At 43.6% G+C, this 22,500-nt stretch overlaps 1 protein-coding gene across 5 annotated transcripts in view; it reads right to left on the bottom strand.

Annotated features, from left to right (window-relative positions):
- Positions 1–22,500, bottom strand: part of LOC306943428 (voltage-gated potassium channel subunit beta-2-like) — a gene marked incomplete at its 5' end in the record, with an annotated part of 118,302 nt that overhangs the window by 48,641 nt on the left and 47,161 nt on the right. For 2 of the 5 annotated variants that reach the window (XM_079529745.1, XM_079529744.1), the window contains one exon: positions 3,190–3,395. The exons of the other annotated variants lie outside the window; for them this stretch is intronic. In XM_079529745.1, coding sequence (XP_079385871.1) covers positions 3,190–3,395 — 206 coding nt within the window. Of the gene's footprint in view, positions 1–3,189; positions 3,396–22,500 lie in introns of those variants that run through there. 5 annotated transcript variants of the gene reach the window in all.

Below are 22,500 nucleotides of genomic sequence, written 5' to 3' on the forward strand. Positions count from 1 at the left end.
AAGGCGCTTTACATAGATTGTGCATTACATTCACCCATTCACACACACATTCATACACCGATTGCGGCGGAAGCCATGCAAGGTACCAGCCAGCACATCGGGAGCAATTTGGGGTTCAGTGTCTTGCCCAAGGACACTTCGACATGTAGACAGGAGGAGCCGGGATTCGAACCGCCGACCCATGGATCATTGGACGACCTGCTCTACCTCTTTAGCCACAGTCGCCCCGAGTACACGTACACCAAACAGCGTGGCTACACACTGCTTTATACAAAGCAGTTTGCCTGTGAGGTAACACAATGATTTGAATGACCACTACACACTTGTACTTTACACTGTGTCCAGTGTGTAGGCGGCAATCCTGGGACATCATTTGGTCCGAGCCTCTGGGTTTACTTGAGAACACTAACAGAATGAACTTATGGAAGACAATGAGTCGCCATGAGACATGGCAATTTCATTAATTAAATATGTGAGACTCAATTACTTAGATCATTTGTGAAGCCCCGCGACATACAGTAGAGTATGAGACAAAAAGCCTTTGTCGTATGAGTTAAAATAACACAGCATTTTGCTGCATATTATATATTGTGCTGTGCAGCCTTGTATACAGTATGTGTGTTTACTAACTATGCTGGAGATTTTCCTCTCGTGCCCTCCTCGTGCGACAACGTTTAATCTGAGCAACTGGTTTCTCTCTCTCTCTCGCTCTATTCTCACTGCATGGGCACCATTTGAGAGGAATCTACTTTGACGAGAAGACATATTAACACCCTCCACTCAGTCAAGCAGCCATATAGGCAACTTGCCTTGATGAACGCAGACATTAATACTGTACCTATTATAGCACAGCGCCTCAAACGGCATCACACATTCACTGGAACAGGCATCACTATGTATATAACGTATGCAGCGCTATTCCCACACGTGCCAATCTGCATCTTGATCCAGGGAAAAAGTGTTAAGCACGCGGATCGTATACATGAAAGCATCTCACTTGCAACAAGCCCACACATAAAAGTGAAAGGAGACATTGAAAATGATCCAAACCATGTAGGCTACAGCAAGTCTAGATATAGTTTACTGAAAGAGTCGAAAGAAACTGGGTACCTTGTTTTTTGTTTTTTTTAACTGTGTTAACCCATTTTGACCTGAGATCAGATTCTAAAAATGTCTTCTACATCCTGACAATTTTCTGAAAAAGCTATGTTTCTATGTCAGTGGTTCTTTGATTTTTCAAAAATAGCAGACCTACAAGCTCGTAGCACGCCACTCGGTGGCGCGCTATGAGCTATTTTTCAATAGCTAAAGCATAACATAATGCTAACACCAAAATGTGTTAAAAGAACTCTCAATTGTACCTTTTATTCAATACAACAACATTACAACAACAACGTTATCCTCGGTTGTTAGTGAGGATTTGTCTCGCTAATTGTGCATTTATTCACTCGAGGGAAATCTATTAAAAGTTGGTATGTCATTATATCTCAAGTATTGTGTGTCTGCTTGGGGCTGCGAGAGGGAGAGGGAGATCACAGCAGCCGTTACAGCCAATCAGGGACCAATGGGGGGGGGGGGGGGGAAGCAATGTGGCATCTTTGAATAATTTACGAGTGGATGCTTAATCAAAGATGTTTGTAAAGTGGCCTGCATGATTGGGGAGGCACTGCCCAATCATGCCCTATATTAATAATATATATCAAAATATAGACCCACAGTCAAGTGTTCATTTTATTTTAAATTTCAAGTTTGCAGCAGTTACAGAGGATGAACTATAATAAGGCTCAGAGTGGATATACTACAGTCTGGCCTGATAGAGGCTATATTCTGGCCCCGGTGGAGGCGACAGCGGAGGCTGTTGGGAGACAACAGTCTGGCCCAGTAGAGGCTACAGTCTGGTGACTGGTCAGGGTGACTGGTCAGGTGGACAGGAGGAGGTGGAGGCTATAGTCTGGCCCAGCGGGAGTCTCTACTTGGAGAGGGAATGGTGGAATGCTTTTGGATATGGCTGTATCAGTTCAGTTGCTGCGAGAGTGCAGGTCTAGCCAACACCAACTCGGGATTCCTGGATCGCTGCCCTCCACAATTTCCTATCCAACATCAGGTTCTTGAGCTCTGCAGTGTTGTCAGCCAAGCTGTCGCGCCGCGGCACGTCTACATAGGTGGCACGATTATTTCCCCTCCTGGCTTTGCCCTGGGCCGGCTCCCATATAGTGGTTACAGAATACAGATAGCCTTTTGAAGTGTAATTACAGACATTGCATGTTGAAGAGAATGAGCATAATATGGCTTAGGAGAAAGAAGAAGTGATATTAATTTGTTTTGGACGGCAGGGAGTGGTGCCAAAAATTCCTTCATCAAGAGTTTGGATTAAATGTAAAATCATGAAAGAAGGTATTATTTTAACGGGTCTAACAGTCTCTGCCTTCAGAAATACTTTTTGAATGGCACTCTATTTCCACTTCAAAGTAAAACATGGGATTTATTCATTCCATTTGATGACATGTGCAGCACTCTTTGCATGTTAATGTCAAGGCAATGTGCAGAAGATGTACTGGATTATTAAAAACGGAAGCCCTTTCGCATAAAGCTATACAAGCTTGAACCTTGGACAAAAATATGTTTGCTTTATACCTCTGTGGGCAGTTATTGTACGGTAGTTAATTTGTGAAATGACTGAAAACAAAATCCCAGCTGAGTACATAAATAGCTGCTGCTTCACCAAAAATTTTCCCACAGTGATCCTGTACACTACAGTATGCAAATAGTTGTCTGACAAGAAAACAACGTTTTACTGTTGATCCATTCAACCTTGAACTTTCGTGGCAAAAAAACAAACATCCTGTAAGCACAAGTCTCATTTTACCAACGTTGTACGAAAATAGAATCACTGGCCATTGTGGCCAAATAAGATGCTTTCCATCAGTTGCAAAACGGCACAATGTTACAAGAATCTTGTCTCGCTGACTGATTCTTACTCTCGTTTTAAGTGAGTGTTCACTAATAACAGATCACATTTATCACCTTTACCATCTTTCACTGATATATATAAAAAAAAGAGTACACCACACTTCTTATTTGATACCCTTTGATGCAGAGGTGGGTAAGACGACATACATCAAGCAGCATGCTCGTCGAGGGCCTCTCTCTCTCTCTCTCTCTCTCTCTCTGTCTCTCTCTCTCTCCTACCTGTACTTCATGCCTGTCCGTATGCTCTGGTCGCTGGACGACGGCAGGTTCTGCACCGAGAGGTGGCCCAGGCTGCGCGCCACCATGGCCACGGCGCGGAACTTGGTCTTGGTGCTGGGGCTGTTGTTGGCATTGTGCCGGTTGAGCCGGTCCTCGGTGCTGCGTCCTCCTCGGTGCTGGTCGCTGCAGACGAACGACACCTGCATGATGTGGGTGCAGGTCCCGCTGACGAGGAGGAGGTGCAGGTGGTGGTGGGGTCCCGCTGACGAGGACGAGGTGCAGGTGGGTCCCGCTGACGAGGAGGAGGTGCAGGTGGTGGTGGGGTCCCGCTGACGAGGACGAGGTGCAGGTGGGTCCCGCTGACGAGGAGGAGGTGCAGGTGGTGGTGGGGTCCCGCTGACGAGGACGAGGTGCAGGTGGGTCCCGCTGACGAGGACGAGGTGCAGGTGGTGGTGGGGTCCCGCTGACGAGGACGATGTGTGTCCGCCGAAGACTTGGAGATGAGTCAGCAGCACCTGGGATGCCTCCCGACAACCGCGCTCCCTCAGAGTCCTCGATGGAATGACGAGTGTAGAGGGAGGGAGGGAGGGAGGGAGGGAGGACCGGGGGGGTGAAAGAGTCTGTGGGCTGTTTTGGCTCAGTGCTTCTGCTGTTTCTGCTGTTTCTGCTGCTGCTGCTCGCTGAGCGCACAGAGACTGAATGCTCTCCGTACAGCACACACACACACCGGTGCCTCAATGCTTTCCGCTGACGGATGCGACTTGACCAATCAAATCGACACGCAGCAATCACGCTGTGACACTCCGAGGGGAAGCCTCTCTCTCTCTCTCTCTCTCTCTCTCTCTCATTTTCAACCCCTGTAACAACCCCCCCGCCCCTCCATGCAAAAAGTCTTTGTCCGTCATCAGAGATATGTAATGCACAGTAATGCTGTCATCCTGTTAGCACATGGGATAATAATAAGAGAGGAGCGGCAGGGAGGGAGGGGGAACGTGCCAGTGAGTTGAGTTGAGGTGTGTGTGTCTGTGTGTGTGTGTGCGTGTGCGTGCGTGCATGCATGCGTGCGTGCGTGCGTGCGTGCGTGCAAGGGGAACAGGGGGGGCAGCAACAGCAGGGTTACGTAGTGTAGTATTGATGTGAGAAATCTATACGCTCAAAACATGAGCTTGTAGATTGGCTATTTTCAATGTATTTGACTTAAGAGAGAAGGTGAGAGAGAGAGAGAGAGAAGGTGAGAGAGAGAGAGAGAGAGAGAGAGAGAGACTCATTCCGACGCATGGCCATTCAGACTCGCCTCATTACTAACCCTGTCCCTAAACGCACATGGAAGCTACGTAGTCGGAATGGCGGTGTGTCAGAATGTCACTCTGTTCCCAGAGAGAGAGAGAGAGAAGGGGGAGAGAAAGAGAGAGAGAGAGAGATAGAGAGAGGGGGAGAGAGAGAGAGAGAGAGAGAGAGGGAGAGAGAGCGAGAGGGGGAGAGAGAGAGAACGAGAGAGAGCGAGAGAGAAATTATGAAAGCGCCACTGCATAGCTTCTCACCTGAGATAATTTATTCATTGCAGTAGGAGCAATGAGCATGAAGCCTAATCTACAGTTTGTTGCACGGCCGGGTCGCTTGATGAAAACCGCTTATTTTTAGAAACCACTTCCTCGAGTGCCACTGCCATGCGAGGAAGTATAAATCTGGGTCAAGAGTCCACTGGGCACAGAGAGAGAGAGAGAGAGAGAGAGAGAGAGAGAGAGAGAGAGAGGTTGGCACATGATTGAGTAGCAGGTGGAGACACATCTAAATGGTTTAATTCACCTTTGATTCCAATTGACATTGTGAATTATTTCAGTCAATTAGAGTAAGTATTAGAGTACGTGTTGATGTTTGACAATTAGATAACGGTATATGTGCCAATGTTGAAGTTAAGTATGGACGGAGGGAAGCATCCATCACTATGAGCTGTCTTTGGCCTGGACGGAACAGAGAGGTCGAAAAGTCTGGTTCAAAGTCAGACAATTAAGAGCACACGACCACAGTAGCTGGCATGCCCACAATGCGAACCATGCAGTCTGACCAGCATGGAAAACACAGTGCCAGGTGAAGAGCGATGGAGGCGAGTGCTTCATAATGTTGTCAACATCAATTCCATCCCTTTCTTCCGACGGAGCAATTTTCCATTCTGCAGAAACGTATACATTTGAGGGTCATACGACATTTTGTGTCAGTGACTGACAAATGTCATGACTGTTAAAACAACAGACAGGTTATAGTAAGAGAGTGGCGACTCTAGCGTTGACTCCCATTGTAACAATGGAATGCGGAAGTGCTCATTCTATCTCAATGGGATAGTTCCAATGTTTGGAACTATAGCCCATAGGCACCCGCTTTGCGGCGAGATCAAAGCGTGTCGCCACTCTCTTACTATTCTGCTCGGGGGGTGACTAACTAACTGACGGACGGATGGATGGATGGACGGACGGACGGACGGACGGACGGACGGACGGACGGGAGATGCAGGTTTGATAATAAAGAGGAAAAGTACTTTGGACTTCTTAATGACTAGATAACAAAGAGGCGTATGAAGCTTAAGAACAAAGGGAGTCTACCAACACGCCTCACGCCTGGTCCGGTGCATCACAGGAACAAGGACACATGTTGGAGGAGAGGACGTTGGAGCAACACAGACATTTTAAGCCTTTTAACCCATTTTGACCTGAGATCAGATTCTAAAAATGTCTTCTACATCCTGACAGTTTTCTAAAAAAGCTATGTTTCTATGTCAGTCGTTCTTCGATTTTTCAAAAATAGCAGACCTGCAAGCTTGTAGCGCGCCACTCGGTGGCGCGCTATGAGCTTGTAGATCTGCTATCAATAGCTAAAGCATAACATAATGCTAACACCAAAAGGGGTCCCCGCCCAGCATGGGTTAATTAGGTGCTAGTATATAAAACGACTAAAGTCGTTTTGTATACTAGCACCTAATAAAAAGGCTTAAAATGTCAGCGTTGATCCAGTGTCTTCTCCTCCTTCTGCAATAGGCGTATGAAGCTATTTCAGATTTTGGAAAGTGTAGTCAGAGTTAGCTCACTATTGCTGCTACAATGTTGATCAACGATAATGTGTACACACGAAAATATCTAATCCAATATACTCTGAATGCTTCTTCTTACTGAATACATGAAATGCCTAATTTATACTGCACACCTGCAGCTACTTTGATTGATTTTTAAAGCCACGTAAAAGTGAGCTACTCTGGGAATGATGACTGGAATTGGTTTAAAAGCCTGCTATGGAATTCTTGCAGGCTGATTGCTGTGACAATGGTCAAAATGGATTTTTGCAGCTGGCTGTACACAACAAACACATGTATAATGTTCACACCTGAAATATGTAATATTATGTGGCCTCGGGTTCTACATGAAATTGTGTTTTTATAAAAATCTGGAAGCCAGTCCGAGTCATGTACTGTAATTGATGTTTCAGAAAATAATATCTGTTTGAAATGTACACGTGACAGGAAAAAGAAAGGAGCTGAGGTGGTGTTGTTTTTTGAAATCCACACTTACTGTAAATATTTTATTAATGAATCGTCTATTCCAGATCGCCGATCTGGTGAAATATATATACAGTATGGGCTGGGCTGTACAAACGTTACCCTCCAAATGCTCTTCCAAGTGCTATAAAAAAGATTGGACAAACACAGCATTTTCTGTGATCACATTGATTCAGAATCATTTAAACATTTTCTATTTGCTATTGCAGCCCTCAAGCAACTTTTACGGAGACATGCAACAGCCTGAATTTCACTCAGTTAATTACAGAGCCGTCCTACACAACCAAACTTTAAAAAACATGCCGGGGGCCTGGGCCGTGGCTCAGCGGTCCAGGCACCTTGGCTGGTAGTCCAGTCTGGCAGTGTGCCGCGGGTTCGACTCCCGATCCCAACAGCCTTTACTGCATGTCACTCCCCCATCTCTCTCCCCCATTCCTGTCAGCCTACTGTCTGTCCCTCTATAAACAAATATAAAATAAAGGCGGAAGCCGCAAAAAAAAACAAAAAAAACATGCCACTTCCATTGACGTGATATTGACAAATAGACCAACATAAATTATACGCTTTGATGTTGGAAAATTGTCTCTCAATGATGGTCTTTGATCATCAGTGCACTCTATCCATGCGGCAGTGTTGCTGTAATGGTCCCATTACTGGGACAGCTGGTTATTATACTCCACATGCCTCTCAACCAAAGCTTGGCTGCCATGTTAAGTGGTCAGATGGGTGGACCGCGTGTATTGTCAGAGAATGTTAATTTGTGTTCTGGCTTGGATCAGTGGAACTAACATTAATTAAGTTCCTATTTATTGGTATCCCAAGTGGTAAAGGTGAACTACGTACATGGAATTATTACACTTACTTATACATATTGGCCTACTTAGTTTTTTATCCCACGATTTTGTAACTCTTTTTTTTAACCTAGTGTCAATTGTCTAATGTACCCTCTGCCAACCTGGGGAGAGCAACAGACTGACCTCATTCAATGCATGAGGAGTCCAAGCCACTTCTTTTCACCTGACAGGGGGGGGAGTTTCTCCGGCTGGACGTGGCGTGTGGAAGGAACACGTTATTCCAACCAGTTCCTTTCCCCTCCATCAGTATAGAGACCAGGATTACTGCATGCTTTTTGTGAGGGTACCTACCCTATCAACTTTCCTTGCATTACTGCATGGTAACAAGGAATATTTCACAGCAGCAGACAACATTCAAAGTCAAAGTCAAAGTTGAACGATTAGTCACACAAGTTACCGCAGTGAAATTTGTTCTCCGCATTAGACCCATCTCTTGGAGCGTGCGCCGAGCTTGGGAATCATTAGTTGATTTGACCCCCAATCCAACCCATTGATGCTGAGTGCCAAGCAGGGAGGCATTGGGTCTTTGGTATGACCCGGTCGGGGATAGAACCCCCGACCTCCCAGTTTCAGGGCGGACACTCTAACCACAAGGCCACTGTCTGGTCGATGCACATGCAGCAGACAAAATCAATAACAATATTTGTCCTATCCATGTACTGTATGATTTCCTGACAGAGTGCTGTGTTGTGCGGTACCGTAACACACTTACAGTACATGCAGAATATTACCTATCCACACACAGAGCTGGTGTCAAATGGTTCAAATGGAGTACTGTGTTACAGAAGGAGGAGAGGAGGACACTGGAGCAGCATGGACATTTTAAGCCTTTTATTTAGGTGCTAGTATACAAACGACTAACGTTTCGACCTAAAAGGTCTGCATCGGGGTCACCGGAGCTTCTGTCTCCTCGGGGTGCGAGCAAGGGCTGGATGCAGGCCGGGCTTGTGACAATTAATGTTGGATATCTGCTGTATATTATATTATGAGTCATGTCTCCTGCTGTTCCCTGCCTTGCCTTGTACTGTTTGAAAAATGCTGTATTTTTGAAGTTTGTCAAGCTGTTTTTCTTTGATTTATTTTATTGTCTCTGTTTTTGTTATGTATTTTTGTTTTCATGCATTCACATTTATGTTTGATTTATGTTTCATTGTTCATGTTTCATTTTTTGAAATAAAAACAAATAAAAATAAATAAATAAAAGCATAAAAGGTCTGCATCAGAGTCACAGTACTGTGTTAGTTGGACACAGTGGATATCCATACAGATCCTACGGCCTTGTGTGTACTTTACTCTAGATAGTTGTTCACCAGCAATTATTCTCTCTCTCTCTCTCTCTCTCTCTGTCTTACACACGTACGCACGCACGCACTCACGTCGCACGCACGCACGCATGCACACACACACGGACGCACGCGCGGGCGCACACACACACACACACAGTATAGCCTACATGGCTATATATACTGTAATGACATGTCCAAAACAGGGACACCTGGTCGACAGTGGTTCTACTAACGCTCATTATGGGATGGCGCCATTTCTGTTCCTCTGCATCTCGTTGTTGGACTATAAGGACAGTTCAGGAAACTGCCTACCAGTGGCATCGTCAGTTGCCACTGACAATGCAAATAGAAACTTTCTTTTCCTGGAAAGTTAGCATGCTGAAATAGGAACCCGTTATTCTTGCATTCATTCAAATAAAAACTTTCTGTCTAACTAGATTAGACAGAAATGATAATGGTACCATCTTACAATGAGCATAAATGAGGACCAATTATATGAAGATAGGTTGAAAATTGCATGCGTGTGTGTGTGTGTGTGTGTGTGTGTGTGTGTGTGTGTGTGTGTGTGTGTGTGTGTGTGTGTGTGTGTGTGTGTGTGTGTGTGTGTGTGTGTGTGTGTGTGTGTGTGTGTGTGTGTGTGTGTGTGTGTGTGTGTGTGTGTGTGTGTGTGTGTGTGTGTGCGTGCGTGCGACTGCGTGCAACCGTGTGTGTGTGTGTGCGCGTGCATGAACGTGTGTGTGGCCGACCAGCCACACACACAGTACAGCAAACTGTCCACTTAGAGGCCCATTTAGCCAGCCATAATTGCGCCGCCAATCAAGCGCTTGCGGAAACTTGACCCTGCTCACATGCACACGTGCACTCTCTCAGGCACACACACACATACAGCACAGAGCTTCTGTCTGACATTGAGGTGTGTGGAATGGGAGCAGGTGCCAAGGGGATGGTGTACGTGTGTGTGTGTGTGTGTGTGTGTGTGTGTGTGTGTGTGTGTGTGTATGTGTGCGTGTGTGTGTGTGTGTGTGTGAGTGTGTGTGCGTGTGTGCGTGTGTGCGTGTGAGCGTGCATGGACTGTGGAACAGCTGCCAGGTTCAGAGAAGAGATGGATGCAGCTCTGGACCAACGTTTCTCTACCAGTGGGTTGGGACATCAAAGTGGGCCTTGAGCCCTCGACATGTTGCGGCTTGTGACACAGACCACCTTAGATAGAGGAATGTGGCAATATTATCTTTGTCATTTAATACGTTGTATGTTTGCTCCTGACTTTGGGGTCAATGCGAGCTTTTTGGCAGAAGCCAGGCTGTATCAAAGTGTCATTTATGCGAACAATGTCATATATTTGGGTCTTAAGACAAAATATGGATTCATTCATTCAGTCATTACTTGTGTAGGAGCTAGCATGCACTGGCTTCTTAAAGGCTGCTTGAACTTCTATAGCCTACATTCCACAATACTAGACAGAAGCTGTAGCATAAAACCATGGAGGATATTAGAGAGAACAATATTATGTATTATCACTGGACCACTGCGCACTATCTCTCTCTCTCTCTCTCTCTCTCTCTCTCTCTCTCTCTCTCTCTCTCTCTCTCCCTCTCCCAGCTGATATGTGCATACAGAAAAGGCTACAGGACATCTACCCTTTACTATATAGATACAGTTGGGTGCCACCGATATTGTCCCTTATCATTTGACCCATTTAGGCCTGACCTCAAAATTTTAAAAAAATCCTTCTAAATCCTCCAGTTTTCTGAAATAAATATTTTCACGATTTTTCAAAAATAGCAGACCTACAAGCTCGTAGCGCGCCACTCGGTGGCGCGCTATGAGCTTGTAGATCTGCTATTTTTCAATAGCTAAATTATAACATAATGTTTAAAACACCAAAAGGGGTTTTGCGCAGATCACGCAAACCTCAGCAAAAAGAAAAGGACAATATCGATGGCCTCCAACTGTAAAGGCCATGGAAGACAGACACCAGTATGAGACGACTTCTGATAAGGACTGAAAAGCAGGCCTACTGTATATTCTGCACTCTGCAGATTTCTCCCTGACAGTTTGGGCTGGGGAGCAGCTTCTGGATGTCTGTGAATCACTGACAGTTTGGGCTGCATGGGAGCAGCTTCTGGATGTCTGTGAATCACTGACAGTTTGGGCTGCTGGGGAGCAGCTTCTGGATGTCTGTGAATCACTGACAGTTTGGGCTGCATGGGAGCAGCTTCTGGATGTCTGTGAATCCCAGATGAGCGTCTCCGTTTCGCCTCACGTCACTTCAAAACACTGGTGTGAGATTTCATCTGATAAGCCCTGGCTTCACCACATTGATATTCAACCCACCCATGAAAGGACTTCAACCGCTGTCCGGTAAGCCAGGAGCCTCGTCCCCCACATCCCTCTTGGATGTAGGGTTGCAACGTTCTGGTACATTTCCAGAAATCTTCCACGGAAGTAAATTTAGAAAATGATGTTCAATTTCTATGAAATAATGTAATAGTCGAATGGAAACCTCATGTCCGAAACTTGAAAACTTTTTAGGATTGAAATGAAAAAGTAGCGAAATTACACGCTGTGAGCTTGTAGATCGGCTACAATGTAGCTCTTAATCCAGAGTGATTTACAGCAAGCAAGAACACAAGGTAATGCATCAAATTCATAGAAATAGTCATCAAGAATCATAAGCAAGCAATATCTGTCTAACAGTAGATCATCTGTACAGTGAAGCTATGAGTATAGACTATATAGTGTTACATCTACATAAAATGCTCAATTATAAATGTAAATTACATAAGTTTAGCCTTTGCATATGCCTGTAAGGTTGTCGAGGCTAGTGCAAGTGCTACGGCAAGTGCCAAGGGCCAAGATGGAGTCTGAAGAGGTGAGTTTTCACACTACGGGGGAAGATTAGGACTGGAGTGAGTCTGCAGTTTTGATTGCAATGGGAAGTTCATTCAATAGTTTTGGAGCCAGAAGGGACATTGCGTGAAAAGAGGAGTTAACGGGCAATTATGGGCACTGTATTTTGCCCATAAACCTCAAGTTTAGCGGGCATATACAGTTAATATACGGTAATATACAGGTGTGATGGTACAATTCGGGAGTTTCCCGGAATTTGTTGGAAAGTTTAACGGGAGTTTCCTGTAATATACACATCCGTATTTCATGCTTTTTGCGCAGTGGGAGAAGAGTCGTTGTCCCCAGACTTTGAAGATATGGGAGTGGCAAACCTTTGGTTGCTTTGAAGGCCATGCAGTATCGGGAGCCAATGGAGGGAGTGGAGAAGGGGGCTATTTTTGCTACTTTTGTGTTACACTGTAGTATGAAGAAGTAGGTCATTAACTTAATAATAACATGTTAAAATATGGAGATGAGAGGTTCCTGCCCGATAGCATTAATAATACTACATTAAGGATGAATTCTACTGATTTTGGTGACCCCAAAGGCTGTCCTTTGTGAGTTTATCTGTGGAACAGGCTGAGATTCTCCTTCCTCGGGATAAATGTTAAAGAGAGAGCTGATAGCCTAGTAGTTAGGCCTACATACGGAAAAGCCCTTTATTATATGAACGATGTTTCCAAGGCCAGCCCGCCGGCCTCTCTCTACTCTAACATTAACCCATTTAGGCCTGACGTCGAAATTAAAAAAATGTCTTCTAAATGGTGACAGTTTTCTGAAAAACCTCATGTTTCTGTATCAGTGGTGCTCAATATTTCATGTCAAGGACCCCAAGCATGATATGTAATTGGCCACCGACCCCCATCTGAAAATATGTTGTTCCAGGAACCTCTCATGCAGAAGCAAAGATTTGAGTTAAAAACGTTCACTCTGAAAGAATATACAGTACATTCAAAGATTTGAGGCACATTTTCACGATTTTTCAAAAATAGCAGACCTACAAGCTCGTAGCGCGCCACCGAGTGGCGCGCTACGAGCTTGTAGATCTGCTATTTTTCAATAGCTAAAGTATAACAAACACTTAAAAGGGGTTCCCGCCCCAAAAAGGGTTAAAACGCTAGAGTAGCATAGCGTGCTGGTGATTTGTCAGCAGGCTCACTGCCAAATGCTACCAGTTACTGAAGCGTTTCTCCACCCTGTTAAATTAATGATGATCATTCATAGTGAATGCAGAGCTCTTGGAAAGGCACTAGAGATCATGCACCAGTGGAGAGGTTGCCAACCAGTCCAGTACGCCTCGACATCCTTCTATAGTAGATCATGCACCAGTGGAGAGGTCGCCAACCAGTCCAGTATGCCCTGACATCCTTCTACATGTATCTCTATGTCTGTCTGTCTGACCAACCAGTATGCCTCAACATCCTTCTATAGTACATGTATCTCTATGTCTGTCTGAACCAGTACGCCTCAACATCCTTCTATAGTACATGTGTCTCTATGTCTGTCTGAACCAGTACGCCCGACATCCTTCTATAGTACATGTGTCTCTATGTCTGTCTGAACCAGTATGCCTCAACATCCTTCTATAGTACATGTATCTCTATGTCTGTCTGAACCAGTACGCCTCAACATCCTTCTATAGTACATGTGTCTCTATGTCATGCACCAGTGGAGAAGTGGCGAACCAGTCCAGTATGCCCCGACATCCTTCTATAGTACATGTGTCTCTATGTCATGCACCAGTGGAGAAGTGGCGAACCAGTCCAGTATGCCCCGACATCCTTCTATAGTACATGTGTCTCTATGTCTGTCTGACCAACCAGTACGCCCCGACATCCTTCTATAGTACATGTGTCTCTATGTCTGTCTGACCAACCAGTATGCCCCGACATCCTTCTATAGTACATGTGTCTCTATGTCTGTCTGACCAACCAGTACGCCCCGACATCCTTCTATAGTACATGTGTCTCTATGTCTGCACCAGTGGAGACACCAGTGGAGAGGTTGCCAACCAGTCCAGTACGCCCCGACATCCTTCTATAGTACATGTGTCTCTATGTCTGTCTGACCAAGTCATTCTTAAGAAACTACTATCATTTAAATACCTTGATTAATTATATACGCACCGTCTCTCTCTCTCTCTCTCTCTCTCTCTCTCTCTCTCTCTCTCTCTCTCTCTCACACGCACGCTCACACACACACACACACACACACACACACACACACACACACACACACACACACACACACACACACACACACACACACACACACACACACACACACACACACACACACACACACACACACACACACACACACACACACACACACACACACACACACACACCTGTATACACATTTCATACACAATTCTGTCATATTGTGAAAAGCCAGCATTTTGCAGTATTGCCTTCAACAAGACAGGACTATAGCAATGATCATGCTAATTAATATTGCGTTGCATACTGTAACCCTGTCTTCTGTGTGCTGTATTTCAGAATGAGTTGTAATCGGGTGAGAATGAGTTGGAATCGGGTGTACGGAATGCACTCCTGATGACATGAAACAATGCGTATATGAAGTCATCATTTCATGATGTATCTCAACCCCCTTTTCCTCTAACATCTGAACCTGTTTTAGATAGGTACTTACAGTACAGTAGGCAGTATGGTGTGGAATATTGTCACTTGGTGTACCCTGTTCAGGATCAATGGTTACTGCACAAAACCACCTCAGGGAATGTTTTGTTCTCAAGACAGTATCAGTTGCTCATCTAAGGTGTGGCGTCTGTCTGTCAATGTCATAGCGCTAGCCTATACGATGCACAACTCGTAATGTTTGCAACTTTTGTAACTCCGAGAGTGTACAAATGTACCCTTCAAATTGACCCCCACGTGGACCATTCCGGGTCACAGCGCCACAATGCAGAACTCGTACAAGTACGAGTACGTGTTAATTTGTCCATGTGGTTACATTTGTACCCTCTTTGAGTTAAATATTAATTAATTTTTTCAGAGCAGTGTGGATGGCACAGTCAATATTGGACCTGGCTCTTGTGTAAATGTTAAACTCTCTGTCAAGATGCCAAAGCTATAAGGGCATCATCCACAGAGACCCATGTTGTTTGGACATAAATCAGTCCAATTTCTGCACATGTTCCCATTTTAACAGGCACATTCTCTCTCTCTCTCTCTCTCACGCACGCACGCACGCACACATGCATGCACAAATGTGGGAGGGGTTAATAATATGGTACTCTCACAGGCTCTGGGCCAGAAATAGCTCTTCCCCTAAAGGGGCCGTGGACAAACAATGCCACCCATGCCTCATATAATACCCCTCCTCTTCACTGGATTCACGGGGAGGAAGAAGAGCTCCATTTATCCTAGCAAGTCCAGGGGGAATTCTTACCCCAAACGCACACAAACACAGAGTGTTTCTTCCCCCCTTTTATTGATTAGCCCTGGGCAGCATCAGAGTAGCATAAAGGACTTGCATGGTTGCTTGGGTTCCTTTTAGTCCACTCCTTGAAGCCCGGTTTATACTTAAGCCTGAACTACAAGCCCACAACCTGTCGCTACAGGACGTGTTGTGGACTGATAGATCGGCTATTTTCGATGCCCGACGCTGTCATACGACGGAGTACAAATTAAGCATAAGCCGTTATAGTAAAGCACACCTCGAGGGGCCCATGTGTGTCATTGAAGAGAGCTGTGTGTGCTGGAGCCCACCAGGGGGAGGAGGAGTCCCCCGAGTACATCTTGAAAAGTAGTTTTCCCAGAATGTTTATCTTGGTTTACTCTTCCACTGTCTGAAGTCAAATGCTACAGGGCAGATAGAACACATCCAACAGTACAGTACAATAACAGGCCCAGACAGTCGTACGAAGCCAACTCGAGTCATGACAAATCATGACAACACACACAATTTTTTGGACCAAACAAATAATTACAAAACAACAAAAAAAGTGTTGTAACCTGTCGTTTTTTTCTACTTTCTAATTCTTTGTTTGGCCCGAAAAATTTTGTTTGTTGTCATGATTTGTCACGACAAGAGTTGGTTTTGTCCGCGGCGTAAACGTCTTTAAATAAATACTTTCTGAAATGGGTCAGTGATGTGACACCCCTAAAAAAGTGTTTTTTAAAAACCTTTAAATAACAGGAATAAAAATGATTTACTTTTGTTCTACTCACTCTCATCTTTATGGAAACATATTTTGTTTTTAGATATTTTATTGGAATCAGAATTTATTCAGCATTTTGTTGTACTTGTGCCTAAAATCATCATATGGTGTGACATGACAATAATTGTTTATAAAATGAAAATGGAGTACACCTTTCTTAAATTACTCACTTTATCAAAGTCCTTTATCATAACTAACCTGTAATCCACTATAGTTTTGTGAAAATTATTAAATCTGTATATTATTTTCGTAATCAACACTCAATGTGAGGCCCATGTTGTCGGTCTTTCAACATATTTTGTATTTATTGTGACAAAACTTTCTCTAAAATTACACAAATATTTGTGACTCTTCCTGATACTATTTGCTATGTAATCCATGAACATTAATGGTTTCATCATTAATAAAGGTATGATTTTTTCACTATTTGGAACGTCACACCAAATGATTTAGTGTCACACCGTATGATCATATCTTCATTTTTCAAAGCAAACTGTGTTTTAACCTACCTTATTAGTGAGTACTGAACTTTACAGATTGATTAAACAATTACTCAGGAAAAACAGCAACAGGAACATTTCTTTAACATTGAATAACATGGCAATGACTGAATAAAAAAAACAAACACACATTTTATTGTGGATAGTTGCAGATTTTAGGTGAAGCTGTTTAAAACAAATGTTTAAATGGACAAAAGAAACATGGGTCTTTGTTATTTATTGTTCTATCTGTAGGAAAATACAGTTTGCATCATATGGTGTGACAAAAACGTCATATGGCGTGACAGGCAGACAGTCACACCATTATGATATAGTGCCACACCATATTATGTTTTCTGCACTTAACATAACCTTGAGGCTACTAGCTACACATTAGCATGCTAACAACATGCTAGCTATAACAAAGCAACATAGATTTACATGTAATTATGACCAAAAAATCTAATAACTTTAGCTTTTTTAATGAAAAAGGTGTCACACCCACAGACACTCGGATGAGTCGCATTGGTCAGCGTTCCAACAAGATCGTATTTCATGGAAATGTTAAAATGATAATTCACCACAGACACCTGTCATGCTATTGTAATGCAAGTGCTGAGCAGCCTTACTGAAGAAGGACCTCTCTATCCCAATGGGTGTCCAAACAATTGCCTGTTGAAATTTCCCAAAATGGTGTCACACAATATGATTTTGGTTTGGGGGACAAAATCTTTTTGATCAGAAATGACTGAAAACATTATGCTTGGACTTTGAAAAGATTAGGCTCACAAATAGACATCTATATTATATTTATGGAATTTTTAAAATAATTTTAGCATTTTTTCCCCTTAGTTTTATTCAAGTTCCTACTTTGAGAAACAGGGCCAGGACAGTCGCACCATATGAGTTTTGCTATGTTTGGTTGAAAATTCTGAAGAAATGAGGAATGAAATGTTTTAATCTTGAGTATGTTCACATGAAGCATAATGTCCTGCACAATATTCAGAAGGTTTTTGACAAATATATTTTTTATTTATACGCGTTTGACACTGAGGACAGCAAAGGACAGCAAAGGTCACCCATGTCTGAGGAAAATGAACGGAGAATCATTTCCTGGGCCCTGGTAGGGGGCGGGACTGTGACGCTCTATAGTGGAAACCTTTTCATCATTGGCTGCCTCTAAGCCAACGGGAGACTTACCCAAAAAAAAAAAACATACAGTAGTCTGAACGGCATAAAACAACGCCGCAACGTGAAGCCATGAGCTGAGGCAGAGAGACAAACTGATTATAGATGTTCAGAAACCAGAGCTTGCTGCAGCTGGCGATTATGAAAAGTCATAAAGAAATATATTTTTTACAGTAGGCAATTATTTTTTGACACTTTTTTCCTTCCAATTTAACCTGCTCAGCACACATAACTCTGTTGTCAGCTGCACAGTTGTACCCTACTCTGTACCTGCCAGTGATATAATTTCATAGCATATACTGTGCAGGGTTCCCCAATTAATTTTCCGGTGGCCGAGTCCGCATGCGCGAGGTCGCGGTCTTGCCCTGAAAATTCATTTTCCCAGTTTGACATTGCATAGGCTACTGACCCCCATTTAATGCCATTTATATCTGGACCCCCCCCCCCCCCCCCCCCCCCCTCCCCCCCAAAAAAACAAAAGAAAACAAAACAACCCTTTTCTTTTTTTTCCTTTTTTTAAATTCTTCCAGGGGCCACAAGGGGGCGCTCCGCAGGCCGCAAATGGCTCGCGGGCCACCTATTGGGGAACCCTGCTGTAGTGCCTCTCTCCTACCACTCCCGTTCAACACGTACGACAATACCAACGTGACGGGCCAACAACACCCAGCAACGACAGCAACAACAAACTATAGTGCAACCTTCTCCAGTCTCCACGTTCACAAACACTCCCAGTCCAGAAAGCCGGTTATTTCCCCTCCTATAATGTACATGCAACCACTTTCTTTAACATTCATGAAATGACAGTTGGGAATAATAACCCTTAAAGAAAGATCCAAGCTTTATTTCCTGCGCTATTTCAGGCATGAGGGAAATAATGTGGAAATGCTTTTGATTTTCTTTGTTGTTCGTTATGTAAGAGTGATGTCTAAAAGAAAGAAGATCCCTTTCAATTAATTCAATGTGGAATATTTTCACCGCCGGCCAATCTAGCTAATAAAGGAACGGGAGCCACTTGATTAAAGAGGAAGTAGAGCATAAAAGACGATGAAGAGAAAGAGGAAAACGGGATATAATATAACCCACTCTGGGTGGGAACCCCTTTTGGTGTTTTAAGCATTCTGTTATACTTTAGCTATTGAAAAATAGCAGATCTACAAGCTCGTAGCGCGGCACCGAGTGCCGCGCTACGAGCTTGTAGGTCTGCTATTTTTGAAAAATCTTTGAAAATGTGTTGCAAATCCTTGAATATATATTCTTTCAGAGCGAGCGTTTTTTTTTAACCTCAAATCTTTGCTTCTGGAGGGTCACTGGAACTATACATATTTTCAGATGGGGGTCGGTGGCCACTTGTCATTATCATTGTTGGGGTCCTTGACGTGAAATAGTTTGAAAACCACTGACATAGAAACATACAGAAGGTTTTTCAGAAAACTGTCAGGATTTAGAAGACATTTGTAGAATCGTCCTCAGGTCAAAAAGGGATAATAGTACACATTCAAGTCTTGTAAGAGCTACAGTACTTACGCTTACAGGACCATCAAAGAGTTAAATGAACACTCAGGATTTTAAAGTGTAGTAATTCTATCGCATGATGCAACACTGGGTTAAGTTAACTTAAGTTAAATAAACTAAAAACGATGCTTCTACAAATTATCATAAAACACTCATTTGTCTGCTTTGCAACTATAGGTTATATCGAGATCATTTTGGAGATTGGTTGGTAATTGTACCTTGAAAGTCTACTTAGTAACACATTCTTTATGATTTTTAAGTAACACATTTTCCCAGATAATTAACAGCAATTCAAAAACACTATTAAAACATTAAAGTAGTAATAGCACGTTGATTTAAATGGCTCAATGGAGAGTGCACCAAATATTTCAACAAGACAAGCCAGAAAACCTATATTTGCTGCAGTTAATATCTGAAAGGTTTTGAAGATGACCATTTACATCCCTATAGTGCCATCTGCTGGACCAGAGGAACACTGCAGAGAGCTACTGTACAAGATAATAAAAATCTATCTATTCAATTACTGCACCAAATAAGCGTTAGATAATCATAATCATCATTGATGTAGGTTGTTTAGGCTATAGCTGGCTGTAGGTCCGCTCTCTGCCTGAATTAAAAGACCAAATTGTTGGCTGTTCACATTATCCCATTTTGACCTGAGATCAGATTCTAAAAAATGTCTTCTACATCCTGACAGTTTTCTGAAAAAGCTATGTTTCTATGTCAGTCGTTCTTCGATTTTTCAAAAATAGCAGACCTACAAGCTCGTAGCGCGCCACTCGGTGGCACGTAGAGCTTGTAGATCTGCTATTTTTCAATAGCTAAAGCATAACATAATGCTAACACCAAAAGGGGTTCCTTCCCAGAATGGGTTATGCGGGTCTCAGTTCTACACATATAGCACGTGTGTCGCAGCTGAACAGCACCATAACATCTGGAGAGCGAATTAGCACAACCGTCCAGACTATACTGTGACGTAGAGTATTAGTTTCACACCTTTCCATGTGTTTTTAATGAGATCCCTTGTTCCTTATCCCTATTTCATTAGGGTCATCATGTCCTTGTTGAGAGGGAGGGCACATTACATTATTAAATCATTTAGCGAGGTGCTGAGTGACCGTAAAATTATACCCCCGAAAAAGAAAATGTCACACAGAACTGTGTCTGTAAGCAATAATGTTTCAGCACAAGAGGCTCCTCATCAGTGTGTGTGAACGCTGAGTGGAGGTGTGTTGGTGACAGGTACTGTAGAACCAGTGGTTCCCAAAGTGGGGTCCGGGGACCCCCAGGGGTCCTTGAGGGAGTACCAGGGGGTCCCCAGCTAAATGATAGTTAGGAACAAAATGGACCCTTATGGATCTGTGACTCTGAGAGTGTACGAATGGACACAATGGTCCATTCGAGAGTGTACGAATGGAACCAAATGGACCCTAATGGGTCCATTTGGTTCCATTTGTACACTCTCAGAGTTACATTAGCATTGATTTTACAATATAAATTTGGGTCCCAGGGATATAAATGACATTAAATGAGGGTCTGTAGACTAATGCGTGTCAAACTGGGGGTCCTTGAAATTAAACAGGTTGAGAATCACTGCTAGAGCAGTAACAACCTTCTCTTATGGTATGGGGGTCCCTGGCATGTCTTTTCAAGTGGGGGTCCGCGGGCTAATTAGTGTCAATTTAGGGGTCCTTGACATGAAAAGGTTTGGGAACCACTGGTGTAAAGTAACTAAGTGCATTTACTTAAGTACTACTTAAGTACAATTTAGAGGCATTTGTATTCACTTGAGTATTTCCAATTTGTAATATAATACTTCTACTCCACTACATCTCAGAGGCAAATATTGTACTTTTACTCCACTATATGGATTTGAAAACTTTAGTTACTAGTTACTTTGTAGATTTTGATTATTATTACGAAAACTATACATTAACTACTTTCGGCCATTTGAAAATATGCAAGGCCGAGGTCACTCCCTCAGGGCGTCTTACTGGTATATTAAAAGTGGTGTGTGTGTGTGTGTGTGTGTGTGTGTGTGTGTGTGTGTGTGTGTGTGTGTGTGTGTGTGTGTGTGTGTGTGTGTGTGTGTGTGTGTGTGTGTGTGTGTGTGTGTGTGTGTGTGTGTGTGTGCGCGCGCGTGCGTGCGTGTGTGTCTGTGCCTGTGATTCATTATGGTGCTCTCTTTATGTAAGGGTAAAGTAGGGTGTATTAGGTAAGGCTCTGTCTCTGTCTTTATCATCTGTACTTTATCACGTTCTAAAAAATAAAATAACTAGCCTGACATTAGCGGCGGAGATAAATATATAATTACCTAATGAGAGAGAGAGAGAGAGAGAGAGAGAGAGAGAGAGAGAGAGAGAGAGAGAGAGAGAGAGAGAGAGAACTGTTAGAGAGATTATATTACCTGCATGGTCCAACACTCTCTCACACACGTGCACACACACGTGCACACACACGCACACTCCCTCTCTTATTATTATTATCCCATGTGCTAAGAGGATGACAGCATTACTCTGCATTACTTATCTCTGTGAAGCCTCTGAATCTCTTGATGACACACACGCACACGCACACACACACGTGCACACACACACACACACACACACACACATGTAGACACAGACACAGGGTCCGCGGCCCTATAGCTCAGTGATACTGAGCCCGCGGGCCACTTCCGCGGCACAATTTTGACTGGCCCGCCAATCCAATGTGCTTAATGTCCTGATTGTCACGTATCCAACACACTTTAAACTGAGCCATAATGGCAAAAACGTCTTGAAAACCTCTTTAGTTTAATGTGGGCTAGTGGTGTTTTTTTTTTCTTCTCTAGAAAGGCTGCTGTATCGATCCAGCAGCACCATGAAATATCTGGGTTGACAAACACGCCTCAGTTCGGGCGCGTTCGGAAATACCGCACCGGAGCACACTGGCCTATTAGTTTGCATTGCACAGTGCGCTCAGTGCGCTATTTCCGAACGTGCCCGTTATCAAAGCCCCCCTTGCAATGCACTCCCTTCTCAGACCCCTTGTAAGGATGTTTACTCCAGTGGAGTAATATCTAGTAACTGCCTTCCATTTACATTTCACAAAAGTTTTGGTCTTGTCGTACGTTCCACTCCAAAAAAAGCGCTTGGGAAACCAGTGCAATTCATCCAGACCAAAAACAAAGCCCCCGCTGTTCATTTTGCATCGCATTGTAAACAGCTGTGCCTCGTTATAGCCACAAAAGTTTCTAACTTGCAGTCACAGTCGCGATACTTTTCACTTGTGTGGTACTTTTATATGGATTTAACTCCAGACTATCCACAGTCCCGTCTCCCAGTCACGGTGCTGGGACTGGCACAGACCATCCACAGTCCCATCTCCCAGT

The sequence above is a fragment of the Electrona antarctica genome (genome assembly GCF_951216825.1).
Source record: "Electrona antarctica genome assembly, chromosome: 2".
In the NCBI taxonomy this organism is placed as follows: domain Eukaryota; kingdom Metazoa; phylum Chordata; class Actinopteri; order Myctophiformes; family Myctophidae; genus Electrona; species Electrona antarctica.